The 15,374-nt window shown below is 41.3% G+C and overlaps 1 protein-coding gene and 1 pseudogene across 1 annotated transcript; one reads left to right on the top strand and one right to left on the bottom strand.

The window, feature by feature from the left end:
- The first annotated feature begins 10,524 nt into the window (after positions 1-10,524).
- LOC141634142 (SWR1 complex subunit 6-like) lies at positions 10,525-11,580 on the top strand. Its single transcript, XM_074446425.1, has 4 exons — positions 10,525-10,694; positions 10,818-10,929; positions 11,011-11,120; positions 11,215-11,580. The coding sequence occupies exons 1-4, from the start codon at positions 10,590-10,592 to the stop codon at positions 11,416-11,418; spliced, it is 531 nt and encodes a 176-aa protein (XP_074302526.1). The 5' UTR covers positions 10,525-10,589; the 3' UTR covers positions 11,419-11,580.
- Positions 11,581-12,001: 421 nt separating this feature from the next.
- On the bottom strand, positions 12,002-15,093 carry LOC141629586 (laccase-13-like; annotated as a pseudogene).
- Positions 15,094-15,374: the final 281 nt, after the last annotated feature.

Here is a 15,374-nt window from a genome sequence, read left to right as displayed (position 1 = left end):
TGAGCCCAAGATGGTCGAGGGCCATTAGGATCGATATACCCTTGTTATGCCATTTGATAGTACTGGGGATAAAGGGCCATGTAGTTATCGACCCTCCCTTCATGCACCCCAAGATCAACTCTATTCATAAGGTTCATCAAGTCATGAATACCCGGGGCATCGGGGATTTGCGGTTCGAATGGCGTATGAGGAGTAGGGTACGGTGGGATAGGCACATAGGATGGTGGGGGAATGGGCCTTGCCGGTATCCCACGAGGTTGTGGTGGCTGGCGGGGTACTTCTTCTCTTAGAGGAGGGTTGCCAAGGATTTGGATATCGAGAAGGTAGCTCGGCCTAGGCGAATACGGGCTCAACCTTGGGTCGGTACCGGGTATATTCCACCCCGAAAGAACAATAGAAGTGCACCCTTTTGTGAACCATTCTACACTCCCTTCTTGAGTGTAGGCACACCACCGGTGGTGGTTGAAGACGACATCCTCATCAATCAAAGTACTCCCCTCAAGGGGTGTATAAGTCTCATATTGGTTGAACCCGGGACAAAGATAGGTTGCTAAGATAGTAATTAGACCTCTCATCACAAAGGTCTTAAGTTGGGTGTTCCCTTGAGAGAAATCAACGAATCTCGTAAGGATCTCAAGGGGGGTATTGAAGTTATACCTCCTTGTCCCCCGGACATTTAGATAGGACTCAAGGAATGTCAAATCGAGGAGAGTGCACCTATCTTGCTCATATCTCCCATTAATTGTGCCGGTTACGAAACGTTCGGTGATCCGAATCACCGGGTGTTGAATAGCAAAGGTGTAGCATTGTTTTTGGTGAATGAAATCCCTCCCGGAAATAGCCTTCCATAATAGGTCCACATCAAAATCGGAGGGTTTGTTGATGTTGTTTGTTGGTACAGTAAGACCAAAAATTTGAGCAAATTGGTCAAGTGATAGGCTATGGTCAATGTTGCACAACCTTAACTCCATACCAACATTCACCCTCGTGTTCGAAACAATGCGAAGGCTACCCAAAAATTCCAAGGTGAGGCTAAGGTACGTCTCTTCATGGGCATGGAACAATTTCCCTATCCCGAGACCGTCAAAGAAAATTTCGGTCTGGTACCTTATCCCTACGGTTTCTAACACCCTAGTATCAATAAACTGAGTGGGTTCGTAATGCTTACCTAGCAACTTGACGAACTTGGTACGGTGGGCATTGGATGTGAAGAGTACCTCCGGAAAGTACTCAAGTTGCTCCACCCCTCATATTATCACGGGATGAAAGTTTCTTGGTATCACCATTTGTTGAGGGGATGAAGAAGATGAGCCCTTGCGTTTCTTCGTAGCGGCTTCAACAAGTTTCTTGGCTATTCCCTTGATGTTTATCATTTTAGATTTGGGTAAGTTAGGGTTTTGTTGTTTTTGTTGAGAATGGAGTGTTTTGGGGATGAAGATGAGTATATTGTGTTTAGATAAGATGAGGAAATGAGGGATGGTGAGGGTAGTTATATAGAAAAGAGGGGTAGGATGAGCGGCTTCGGGTCGGGCCTGGGCGGATAATCTGAGGAAAACGCAGGAATCTGAGCGTCTTCGCGTGTGGGATGAGCGTCTTCTCCTAGGTGGTCCGAGCATCGTATGAATAATCCGCTCGGATTTCGTTACAGGGTCTTGCCTTTTTCTGGGAGAAGCAAAAGACGAGCGTCTTCGCTTTGGGATGAGCGGCTTAAACGGGACGGGCGTCCTCTTTTGAATCCGCTCGGATTTTGTTCAGTCCCAAAAATTTTATTTTTTTCTTCAGGTATCAAGCAGGATGAGCGTCCAACAAGGAATACAGGCGTCTTTTTCAGGACGAGCGTCTTGTGCTACAATCCGCTCGGATTTTGTTACAGAACTTGACACCACATGGAGGGAGGCTCAGGACGAGCGTCCAGGCTTCGGGACGAGCGTCTTCCACTGTTCTTCAGACTTTTCTTTATTTTATTTTTCAAGATGGTACTCTTGCACCCTTTTGATATTCCTCCTTATCTTTTTCTGAAATTTTGCTCAATAAGAATGTAAGAAAACTCTCTCTCACTAATCTCATGCAAGAAATTGTAAATAAAAATGCGAAAATGTACAATATTATACAAGGTAAAGGTCCTAGAAATATCTTACAAATGGTGGTTTGAGATAGGACTCCACCAAACTAGTTCAAATTGTAGAAATTCTTGTCCATAGAGCTCAAGGCTCTTAGAAGGAGATCGAAAGCTTGTGAACAAGCTCCAAATAAGCATAAGTATGGTTTGCTTAACTTCAAGACGAAGCTTGGCCAAGGGAATTTGTCATTCATTCTTGTTTTCTTCCTCATCTTGGCACTTGAATATTCACGATGCTTCAAACCGATTAGCCCATGATTCTTGTCATTATAAGGCAAGAAGTATGGTTCATGGTTGTTCGAAGACTTCCACTCACTATATTCTTTTCCAACTTTGGTGACGATGATATCATTCAAATTTATTAATCCTTCAAGAGTAGAAGGAGAATTCTCACGACCTTGATGACCGAGTTCCTTAGAAGTTGACATTGTGGGTGCCAAATTTCCACAAGTAGCTTCACGTGCAAGTTTCTCTTTGAGCTTTTCCACCAAGTACCCTTTGTATGATGCTTTGACCTTTTGAAGAAGGTCCACCATATCATCTCCAACAATCATTGGCTCCATGGTAGGTGCCAAGTAGTCTTCATGGAAAATAGGGAAGGGACATTCATCTTCATCATAAGATATCTCGAATATCTAAAGGTTAGGCTCCTCAAGCAAGGTGATATCACAAGTCCATACCTCTCCCCTATTCCAAAGGTCCTTGTAAGACACGTATTCTTCATAAGCCTCTTTTATGGTCTTGTCATCATTACTATCGTCATATGAATCATAAGTGGGCGCTTCATGCAATTCTCTCTCCATCATCCCAATGTTCACATCAAAAGACACACCCTCCTACTCACAAAGGCTAAGAGTATTTGGCTTACTCAACCTCATGTCTTCTTCATCAAACATCACACTTTCATACTCACAAGAGCTCAAGGAGATCGGCTCTTCCCACTTTTCATTTTCCATGTCAAAGGTTACTACCTCAAATTCACATTCATGATCAATGTCCAAAGAATGGTGGGGAGTGATTGCTTGGGATTCTTTCATTTGGGAAATTTGAAACTCCAATTCCTCACCTTGGGCAACAATGCCTTGAAGAACATCGTCCCTCTTTTGGCTTTCCTCTAGCATTTTTTTGAAGAAGTTTTGTTGATCTCCCATCATTTGGAGAATCATATTTTGAATGGGTTCATCTTATTGTTGTGGGCGCGTGTGAAAGTGGTTGTATTGCGGCAATTGAAAGTCATTATGAAGTGGATATTGAGTGGGTGGTTGTTGTGGGTATTGGATGTGGTGATTTTGGTGGGAAAATTTGGGGTAGTGGTTAGGATTTTCATTGTACAAATAGTAAGGTAGGTTTGTGTTGACTTGCTTCTCAAACTCCCCATACCTATAGTCATACTCAAAATATCCACCACATACTCCATACGTCAAGTCTTGAGCCATCATGGCTAAGACAGGAAACAACTACAAGAATGGAAACTACACAAAAATGGTAAGAACAATCCTTGAGGAACAAGTTCCTCAAGGTGAAAGCAAAATCAAAATAGACAAACAAGTAAGAACTTAATCACATAGCACCGCCCCCGGCAACGGCGCCATTTTGATGGGTTATTTCGTCGGGTCTCCCAATCAAACACATTTATAATTCTCAACAAACAACTAGTTAGTGGTAAGTGGAGGTCGATCCATGGGACGGTGTGCTTTGGGTTCTAAGTCTATCTATCTCAATTTATGCTAGTGTCACAATTTATTTGGGTTTTTAGTTGTGTTCTAGACTAATAAAAGCAATAAAGTAAAACAAGAAATAAAAGGAAGGATGTAAACAAATGATTAAAAGTGCTAGGATATCATGAGGTCATAGGGGATTCATGGTGTTGATCATACAAACATGTTTACAAAATTGCAAGCAATTAATGTTGTAAAGGAACCGAGTTGGTTTATGTCTTACGGTTCTTAGGAAGAGTTGGGTCCCGGAGCCGAATCGATTAGATTGTACAACACCTACAAGTCGACTTAATTTCCTCCTAATCACTTATATGCATGGTTTAACAAGACTCGAGTTGGTTTATATCTTACAAGTCTTGTTGAGTAGATAAGAGATGGTTGTAAATGCAAGGATTCATAGGCTTAGCATTTCATCAAACATAACATGTGCATAGGTTGACATCACAACAAGCAAGCAATTTAATTATGAAAACATATTATATTAACCATTGATCATTCCCCATGTTGGTTACCCGTAGTTACCCACTAATCCTAGCTAAAAGACTACTCACTAATTATCATGGAAAACATGTCATTAATGGTGTCAATCATCACAACAAGTATAAACATGATAATAGAATGAAGGAATGAACAATAAAGAGTAAAGAGTAAAGGAATTATACCAAACTTGAGATGATGCAAATAGTAAAGCAAAGAGTGAAAGAAGAGAACTCGATTGATTGATGAAGGGTAATCAATCCTCCAATAATTACCCAATAATATTCAATTACTCAAGAGTAATAAACTTGAACAATAATTAAGGAGAGATTGACGTCGTGTTATCAATTTTCGATTTTTATTTTGATGCAAAACTGCGAAAAGGCGAAAATTTTTCAGAATTTCGACTAACATGGAAATGATCCATCGCGGATCGGGGCGACTAGCCCTTTCCCCCTTAAAAAAAAAGAAAGAAAAATCTGTATGTTTAAAGCTGCGATATGGAAACTGTGTTGGATTTCGTAAAACGTGAAAATAAGGAAATGTGAGTGTGAGGAAACACACAAACGTCCTGGATCATCCCGAAGAGGCGCGAGCGTCCTGGCGGGAGGTTTGAGGTGTCACGAGAAAACACAAGTTGAAAGAGACAAGTCAACAGCGGGAATCCTGGGGGAAGGCCCAAAGAGGCGCGAGCAACCTGGCGATGGAAGCCGGCTCTCCCTTTATTCTGAAAAATGCGCTGACCATTTTTGTATAAATAGTGATGTTTGCGCTTCATTGTTTCATCATCCGAAACACAAAACATCTCTACAAAACTTCTTCTTCTTCCACAAAAATATTTCATGAATGCTTTTGAGAATGCATTGCGACAATGGTACCGGGATTTGTCGCCTCCCGAAAAGTATCAACTCATTTGTATGGGAGTTGGTCAATTGTTGGTGCTCCGTTAAGTCAAGGTGCAACCTTCATTTCTTGAAGCATGTTCTCGGTTTTGGGATTCGAAACACCATGTTTTCGTTTTCCCGAAGGGTGAGATTTGTCCTCTTGCCGAAGAAGTTGGAGCCATTGGTGGGTGTCCGGGTTGTGTTCCGGTGCTTCCTCCGACTCGGTTGTGCAACAAGGAGAAATTCCGTTCCATGTTGGGTTTGTCGACAAGTCAAGTCAACTTTCTTCTTGCTCCACATGGTGTGGATATGTTGGCTCTTATCAACATCTTTTCTAACCGATTAGATGTCAATGTCTCGGAGGTGGCTAGGAGAAGGGCTCTTGCCTTTTGCCTTGTCCATGTGTACCTCTTTGTTGATGTTTTAAAGAAGGAGGGGCCAAAGTGCTATGGTAGCATGACCTTTATCCACGTGGTCGAGCTAATGGAGCATGATAGAGATCCATCATGGTTGGTGCTTGGCGAGATCATCCAAGCCTTGTACAAGGAAGGCTCTTATGGACAAGCTCCTTCATTTGGGTCCCCAAGGATCCTTCAAGTGTGGCTCTTGGAGAGGCTAAGGTATGTAGAGCCTCCTGTTGATTCTTCTTCTTATTCTTTCCGTCACCTTACCATGAGGAAGAAGTTGTACTCGGATAGTTTTGCTTCTGCCGAGGCTTATTGGGTCGCGAGATTGGCGGAGGAGGGTGGTCCTCAAATCCATTGGGTGGTGCCGTTGTGGCACTTGAGGTCCTTCACGGGGTTGCCTGCTTCGGGTGCTAGTCCTCGTTCTTTGATGGTGGTGGGTTTGAAGGTTGTTTCCTTCATTTATCCCGAAAGGCTCATGAGGCAAATAGGGCGTCAACAAAAGATGCCCGCTCAAGATACTCTTGTCCAAGAGAATGTTTTTCGGAACTACGAGCTTGTGGAGGTCTTCTAAAGATGGTGGGCCACTCGGCCGCTTTGGGAGGTACCGAACCCCGTTGCCACGACATGGGTGACTCCCGTTTATGTCAAGTGGTCACGTGCTGCGTCCTTGGAAGAGAGGTCTAAATTCCGTAAGGACGAAGTCGTCGACTTGAAGTACCGAGAGGTTGGCAAGGCCAACCGTGCCTTCTTTGAAGAGTATGTTGATGGAGATACCCCCGATGTGATAAGACCACCGAAGAGGAGGAGTTCCGGCCCTAAGGGTATGGTGAGCCGTGCATTGGTTCTTTTTGGGTGAAACATGAGGTCTTGTGCTAGACCGGAGGCCATCGCCGTCTTAGATCCGTTGAGGATCCGTTCCGAGGAGGAAGTCCATGCTAGGCGGGCCAACAAGAAGAACAAGGGGAAGATGTACCCCGAGGGAAAAGGCAAGGGTAAAATGGAAGAGTGAAGACCTCCATTACCCGTTTTATTATTATGTTGTATTATTGTTGTGAGTTTTTTATTATGTTGTACAAGCTAGTTATTGTGTGTTTTGTGCTAGTTTTATTATGTGAGGTGTTTTAGTTGACACCTTAGCTTCGATAAGTTCTAGACTCGTCGAGCTTTATTCGTTGTTGATATTGTAATCCCTCCCATTGTTAATTAAATAAGAGGATTGCCCATGTCGAAAATTGTGAACGCTTGTTTCTTCCATCCATTTGGTGAAGGCAATTCGATTTGAATTATCCTAAACATTTGCACTTGGGAAAGTGGTATTTTGTGGAAAGAGAGAAAGACTTATTTTTGTATTTTGTTGGGAAGGGGAATGGTTTTCCTTCCTCTCTTTTTTTTATGGGGATGTCTTGTATGTGGGTGATGTTTTTTTTTTATTATGGGGATGGTTGTTTTTTTATTGTGGGAATGGTTGTTTTTTTATTGTGGGAATGATTGTATCCTTCTTGTGTAAGAAAGGACTGCTTACGTATCCACCTGAAAAGGTGAAATCAAACCATGATCGTAGTTCGAAATGTTTTGTAAATTTGATTGGGTTTTGTGGTTGTATCCCTCACGCATAAGAGGGACTGCCTACGTATCCACCTGAAGAGGTGAAATCAAACCATGCTCGTAGTTCAGAGGGTTTTTGTTTTAGTGCAAATGGATGTCGCCTTTGACAGATCAAAGGACATTGGAAACGGGCTAGGTGGTTGCTAGTCGTAAGACTAGGCTTAGACTCGATAAAACATGCAATTTCAAATCAGAACACATTGAGTAACTTGACTTGAAAAGGGGTTGAGGTGGTTGTTAGTCGTAAGACTAGGCTTGGGTCATTGGTTGCTATTGTAATACTACGGATTTTATAGGCTGGTACTCGACCGAGTATGGCCTACTCGGTCGAGTAAAGTGTGTTAGGTATTCTGTTTGGCTTCTGCCCAGGAATACTCGGCCGAGTATGGGTAATACTCGACCGAGTAGAGGATACTCGGCCGAGTATACCCTATACTCGACCGAGTATCCAGCCTGACGGGTATTATTTCCGCGGTTTTGGTTAAAATGATTAGAGGTTATATATAATCGTTCGTCAGTTTCTAAAATCATTTCTTCCCAAAAACATAAACTACGTTCATTCTTATCTAATCATCTTTATCAATTCCAAGTCAAAGGTCGTCGATTGTGGGTTCTAGCATCTCATTCCGTGTCAATCGCCGTAGTAAGTGTCTTATCCTTGTTCATCTATTGTCATTCTTATAAGTTAACAAACCCTAATTTGGTTAATTTGGGGGTTTAGGGTTTTGGTCATCATATGTTGTTGATTGTTGATTATCGTTGTTGTAGGTGATGATGTGTTACTAGTTGTGCATTTGTATGATTGATTGCAGCGTAGCGGATTGCGAAAAGGTAGGGTTTTCCTACTCAGTTTTGTCTAATTGATTTAAGATGTTTATGTATTGTGTATGATTGTTGTCTGCTGATCATCGGAGTGTTAGTGTGGTGGTGGTTGTGACGATGTTGTGATGGTTGTGGTGGAGTCACTTGCGGGAGTGGCTTCACACCCTCGTTCGCCCTCCGTGGAACCCGTCACGGGAGGGGATGTGCACATTAAGGGACAGGGATTGTTAGTCGCTCGTTGATGAGCTGGACTAGGTGGGGATGGGCTGCGGTCACCCACTAGCGGCGAGGATTACCTGTTACGATGGATAATCTGGCAGGGCTACACATTTCGGTGTGTAGTCGGTTACTGTGTGAGATCGGGAGACCGGGGATAGAGGATGATCAGCCGGTTACATTGTTTGTTTGTCTTATCTTGATTGAACGGTACTGACCCCGTTGTTGTTGTTTTGTAAAACCTGCGGTGATCCATTCGGGGATGGTGAGCGATTATGACAGTAATGTAGATGTTTAGCTATGGGACAGTCATGGGGAGTCATCACTCAAGTCTAGCTTCCGCCGTCAAGAGACTTAGCTTGCATTCTTTGTAGTTGTTAGACCTTTCACAGTTATACTTTGGTTTAGTGTTGGAAACATGTAATCACTAACTCTTTATACTTTAATAAAGGTTGTTTGGAATTGGTAACTTTGATATACTAACCCTGAAACCGAGATGGTAATGACCTTTCATGCTGAGTAGTCCTTGATAAGGTACCTTGGTATGAGGGGGTGTTACAAAGTGGTATCAGAGCCGAAGATTCCGGCACCTGAAACAAATGAACCCAATGAACTTAGGGAGTCTAAATAAAATGAACCCGGGGAGAGTTGTTTGGAGCTACCGCAAAGACTTGGGAGACGTCCCAGAGTCGCACTAAGGCCCTTACGATCTCAAGCCGGTCACATGGGGGGAAATTTTGTATGTTTGAGTCATGTGTGTGTAATACTTGTAACTTGAGCTTTGTATAGTTGTTGGATGAAATGAAAGGATCTGACCATGGTGGTATATGGTAAAGGAATTGCGTAGTTGTGTGTGACAAAACCTAAAGCATGTTATGTGGTTACTGCTTGGCTTTTGAAACGGGGTGTGGAGTGTCATATATAGATGGAAAATCTTGTTTAATTGTGTTACCGAAATGTGAAATTGGAGTACATGTAATGTGAGGTAGGATATGTCTATATGATCATGATGATGTTAATGTTTGGTTTGTTGGTAGTAGCATGTGATTAAGGGCATGTCTATATATATATATATATATATATATATATATATAAATGTTGTGTTTAAATTTGCATGTGGGTATGATAAGAGTTCAATTATGTACTTGTTTCTTGAAATATTTTGTTGTTGTCATTGCCTTATGCATGTTCAAATTGTTTTGGTTTAGGAAATTTGATTTGTATGATGATCGATTATGGAAGGGTTGTCTTAAAACTGTCATAGGTTGAGTTCTAGAAATGATATTGCTGTAATTCCAAGTTGAGGTGATATCTTGTCTTCTTACGATTCTAACGATAGGTCACACGCCCAAAACGACCAAGTAACGAGTGAGATATGACTGTTTTACGAAAACTGGACGATGCTGAGAATTGTGTTGGTACTCGACCGAGTAAAGTAATACTCGACCGAGTAAGGGCTACTCGGCCGAGTATTCCCAATACTCGACCGAGTAATCCTCTGTGATAATTACGTTCGCTTCTGGAGTCGAAAACTCGGCCGAGTAATATAGTTACTCGACCGAGTATCCTGTACTCGACCTAGTATGCTATGTACTCGACCGAGTACCTCAGTGGGCGGATATGCAATTACTTTTACTTCTGCCGATTATCTATTTATGTCATAAAATATTTTCTATGACATAATTTGTCGCATGTTTGTCGGAGACGATTTAAAGAAATAAACTCTTTCCACGTAAACGGGACCTACCATTACCTGAATTTCCCCAAAAAAAAAAAAGAAAAAGAAAAATTGGGTGAATGACGTGGCGCATCAGCATTTGTCTTTCGCATTAATATAGATAAGATTCTTCCGTCACTGTCGCTTCAACCTCCCTCACCTCCGAGAAACCTGATGCTGATGATTAGGTTATCTTGCTTCTTTGGTAATTGCATTGTCTCTCTGTTTTCTTGTTTGTGTTTATTCACTAGAGTTGACAAACAAACAATAAACCTCAATAATCAATAATATAGAATTAATTTCGCACATAAATATACAATTTGAAATTATTGAAATACTCTAAAGTAAGAAAAATTGATAGTGTAATGAAATCGAAAAACCATTAATGAATGTTATAGTTTAGAGTATTTTAAAATAGAGCCGGTCGACCTAGTATAATATAAGTAAATTGGGTATTAGTTGGTTTTATTGGTAGTTAAAATAGAGTTTGGAGTATTTTGAGCAGCATTCTTATAGTTTAGAGTATTCCTATTAAATAATCCTATTTATTATTCTTCTTAAGAAAGGTGGCAAGTAGAGGAGGAGATTGAGAAGAATTGGATATCTAAGAACTAGGAAGTAGGAATGGAAGAAGAAATGAGTGGTTCAGGACGGCGAATGTCCACTCGTTCTCGTAAGGTCGCTTCTAGAATGGTCGCTGCTCTCGCTAGTCACGACAATCGTACCCAGGTCCACTTTTTATTTCTTCTTCTTCTTCTTCTTCTTCTTCTTCTTCTTCATAATTTGTATATCGTGTTGATTGAAACTACTACTCCTACTTGTTCATCATTTGGATTCTAATTATGGAATTAGGCAGCTCTAGCAAGGCTCGAAGCTCTTGAAAACGACAATGCTGCCATCGAAACTGTTCATGTTAATGATGACGATGATGATGCCGACCTTGATGATGATGATCATGATCTAGGTTTTCTTAATTTTGTCTCTTTCGCATCACTCTGATATGATTGAATATTATGATTACTTTCTGATTATTTCACTTGTACAGCTTTTATACAGAAGAAGCAGTCCATGAGTATGAAGAGGAAGACGCGTCAAGGCAAAGCTCGCGAAATTGCCAGGAAGGCTCCTAAATCCTTTCTTGACCTTGTTCATGAGGTCCTCTTTTTATTCATTCATCATTTTTGTGTTTTTCTTCTAGTTTAGCTTCGAAATGTGTTGTGTAATGCTTCTTGTTTCGTGTTTCAAACAGGCCAATTTGGAATCCTTGCCTCCTCATGTCCCCACTTATCTTAGGGCTGCTGATGGTCCTCCCACCTCTACTTCTCCTCGCAATTTTTGCACTGTTTGTGGTTTCTCTGCTAATTATACCTGTGTCAGGTGTGGTGTTCGTTTCTGCTGTATTCGTTGCCAACACATTCACAATGATACTCGTTGTCTCAAATTTGTTGCTTGACTTACTACAAGCCGCTGCATTTCCCATTCAACTCTCTAAGTCTCGGGACTAGCTTCTGCGGTTAAACTTGTATGAGTATAGTTTAAGCAAAGCTTACTGATGGTTGTTTAATCTCTTATGCATCATAATTTGTGTTTGCTGCACTGCTCTTACTTTATTCTCTTAATCACTCTGCTTATTTTTATGTGTATCGCTATTTATTCGTTTGCAATCCTCGAATGAGTGGCATAAGTAAAACAATACACCAAGGAAAATATGCAGCACCAAGCTTCTTGCATACAAAACAATACATCTACAAGACTACAAGGGTATCTAATGAACTTAATCTTGTTCTAGAGCACAGAAAACAATAGGTTCTCTTGGATGAAGAACATCTATTAGACTTCACTCCTTCAAATAGGTAGCTCTTGTAATTTTTATAAAGCTTTTGCCGAGGAAAATCTTTTGGAGGAGCTTCTATTGACTCTAGTTCACTGACACCGTTCTCAACCAAGAAGAGCATAGACAAACCCCAGCCAGTTCGGACATCAAGGTGACAATGCATCAGCCAAACTCCTGTTTTTGAATAATCAACAAGTAATGGGACGTTACCATGTAATATACAATATACATAGATTAGGATAGCAGCATAGTCATGGACAATGTGCAAAATTATATAAAGGAATAAAGGATTAAGTTTCTGCTGAAATACCTGGATTATCGGCAACAAATTGAATGGCAACCCACCCCTCTGGTATTGTTCCAATTGTGTTCCTTATTGGTGGGTCAACCAAACTAAATCTTGTTGGATTACTTATTGGATTAAAGTTAATTTTTACTGTTCCGACGAGGCGAAAACGAAAAAGTGATAGCAATGAAGATGCATTTGGTGGTCCTCAATCCTAAAGATATTTGTGTTCTGAAGAATAATCTGTACACTAGATCCAAATTTCAGCTTATATGCTTTGGTCCCCCTAACAGGTGCCCACACACCTTGGGGTACATTGCCCGTGTACTCAAGTGTACTCAACTTGCACAGGGGGAACTGGAGGGAGTCCCTGGTAAAAACACCAGGGGTATTTTGGTACAATGCTTGCATATGGCATTCCTTTCCTTTTCGGCACTCTAAAGATACATTGTTGATGCTTGCTGTGAACCTAGTATTATTAGGGGCTTGATATCGGAAGTTTGGACAGGAATAATTAATAACACCCAGTCCTACAGCAAAGAAGCAAAATCGATCACAAGTGGGACTTTTCCCCTTGAGTTAGGGGTGAATGTGCTGGCAGTGTTGGGTGTCATTCCAGACTTGTAGTCGTGGAAATATTTGCTCTTGAACGACCTCCTATGTGATGTTTACTGTGATAAGACTTGTATTCAAGAATTGCAGTTGTGGTGGTGTTGTCAAAGGCTATACCAGGAGCACTGGTGTAGGCCGTAGGCTGTTGTTGCCAATTTGCCATGAAGTAGCTTCCCGGTGGTTGATTAGCAGTCACTAAGACATTGGCTGTTTGACCTGTTCCAATCATGATGACATTGGTGGTAAATGGCTTATAATAAGCCGCATCTGCCTTCTGCAACTGTCATTTGGTGGTTTGCAATTACGAGAAGGATCTGTTGATTGGGTGCAACATTGATAATCCGCAAAAGAATTGTCTCACCCGCTTGCACTATGTATAGTGTCGTATCTGTGTGGCAGTAAAGACAGTCGTAATATCAAGCTCTATTCAGGTAATCATTGCTTTGACCACGTGCTTATCTAATGTTGCCAAAATTTCCAAAAACTAGGTCTTGTACTTATATACTTCATTCAGACTGCTCTGATATTGTTTTGTTTATCTATAAAATATATGAAATTATGTGCTTATCTAATGTTGTAGATATCAAAATTCAAGGTGATGGTTGAGAATACTTTGTTACACTGATGTCTGAGTTCCACTTTTAATTGGACTATTAGAGCTCTGCTTTACTATAAGTATTGTATATATTTGAAAACACATCTGCTTTATCTTATGGTTCAATATTAAGGTGGGCGGCATGGTCCTATCTACGTAAGCTACATAATGCATCTGGCTTTACATCTTAATTTTGACATTTACTTATATGGTTGAAGATGCTTTATCTAAAGGACTGAATAGTTGTTGGGACCAACCTGTGCTGGAGCATCTGTAGAGATCACGAGGTTGACCGTTAATATTGTATGCATCGGAGATAATTGGCTGTGATGCTTGGACTCTTCACCTGACCCTCTGGATCCGATGGACAGGATCCAGACACGGATCCGGACATGGATCCTTGATGGATCCTTCTATAAGAAATCAGATCCTTCGGTGTGAGAGTGTTTTGTTCTTACCCTCTGTTTTGTACAGCAGTCCTATATCAGGAGTGATCTTGACATGAATTTAATGTAATGTTAAACATGAAGAAACTACTTTTCGTTTCTTTGCTTTGATTTTTTTAACTAATAATCAATTTTTTCAGAAAAAATAACAATTAGCCGAGTCCAAATTTAAATTTGGATCCTGGTATCCGAGTCCTTGTTTTTGAGATTTCAAGGATCCGACATTCGGATCCGTACTCGTGTCAGATACTCGTATCCAAGTCCGAGCATCACAGATAATTGGAGCTGCTCTTGTTATAGTAGCCTGTCGAAGGACGTGCATTGGATCGCTGTTCCACCATTCCCCTCTCAAAAACCATTTTCAGTCACCCTCATAATTCTCATAATTTTCACATTTGTTATAGCATTAGCATGTCCGAGTATTTTCTTTACCTAGAAGAACTAGGAATTCTCTTGCAGGCTTTGAGAAGGGTTATGAAGATCCGAGCTTGGGGTATATAATGAGTGCACCGTATACAGTGGCTCCCAACCATTTGCTGCGAGCATGCCACCAAAGAGTACCCTCTTGGTTTTCTATCGGGAACCAGTATGTGTTGGTTCCTCGCGGCTTAATTGGGCACTGTGTAATGTATACTGCTCTGTTTGCCCATGGTGTTCTCATTTGACGGATTTCATGCCTGAGTTGATTATTCGAAAAGTGATGGTTAGGACTTGGGATATATCAAGGTTGCTGAAGGCTCAGATTAATATACAAAATGGGTTCTGATATTTAGGAGATACTAAGTCACTTAGCAGTGCAGACTGCAGAGCGATATTGTATCTACCAGCATTTGTGACTTTGACGATTAGTATGTCTCCATTGCGTACCTTCAGAGTTGGCCCTGGATATTGGCCATTCACTGTCATAATGTGTTGGGTTGTATTTGTACACAATCGACTCACTGGTGTTGGTTTAATCTTTTTTTCTTTTTTTTTTTTTATAAACGGATACAAAACAGCCTAAATTACATCTTTTGCCAGCTTATGGGGTACTTTGTTAACACCCCTAGGACAATGACTAAGGGCAAAGCAGTGAACATTATTAGCAGCTTCTCCAATGTCTTGGATAATGAGGTGGATATGAAAATAAGGTCGTTGAAATCCAGCAACCTGCATCACAAGCTCGAGACAGAGCACTAATCCAAACGAAGCTTTCCTTTTTCAATCGCCCACCATGTCGCTCTTCTAAGAGCCATAGCCTGTGAAGTGCGTCAGCAGCAAAAAAAAACAGCACAACCAGTATCAGAGCTATAACCACGCGTGTCAAACATAACCCATCCACCAGCAGCACAACAATTAGTTTCTCCATGTGCCATCACATTTAATTGGGCTACAGTTGTTGCAACCAGATCGTCCAAAAATAAACACAGGGAAGAAGTTCTTGAGTCTCATCTCAAAAGTAGTCCTGCTCAATAGATAAAAGTAGGGATGGCAGTGGGTCGGGGACCCGACCCAGACCCTTCGGGTCGGACCTTAATGGGTCGGGTTTAGGTCTGAATTTTTGAGACCCAAACGGGTATGGATCGGGTATGAGTCTTAGTCAAATATTTCGGGTCCGGGTCTTATTTACGGGACCCGGACCCGACCCTAGACCCGT

Source organism: Silene latifolia, chromosome Y (genome assembly GCF_048544455.1).
Source record: "Silene latifolia isolate original U9 population chromosome Y, ASM4854445v1, whole genome shotgun sequence".
NCBI lineage: Eukaryota > Viridiplantae > Streptophyta > Magnoliopsida > Caryophyllales > Caryophyllaceae > Silene > Silene latifolia.
Note: the sequence above shows the minus strand (reverse complement) of the source record. Positions and strands in the feature narration are given on the sequence as shown.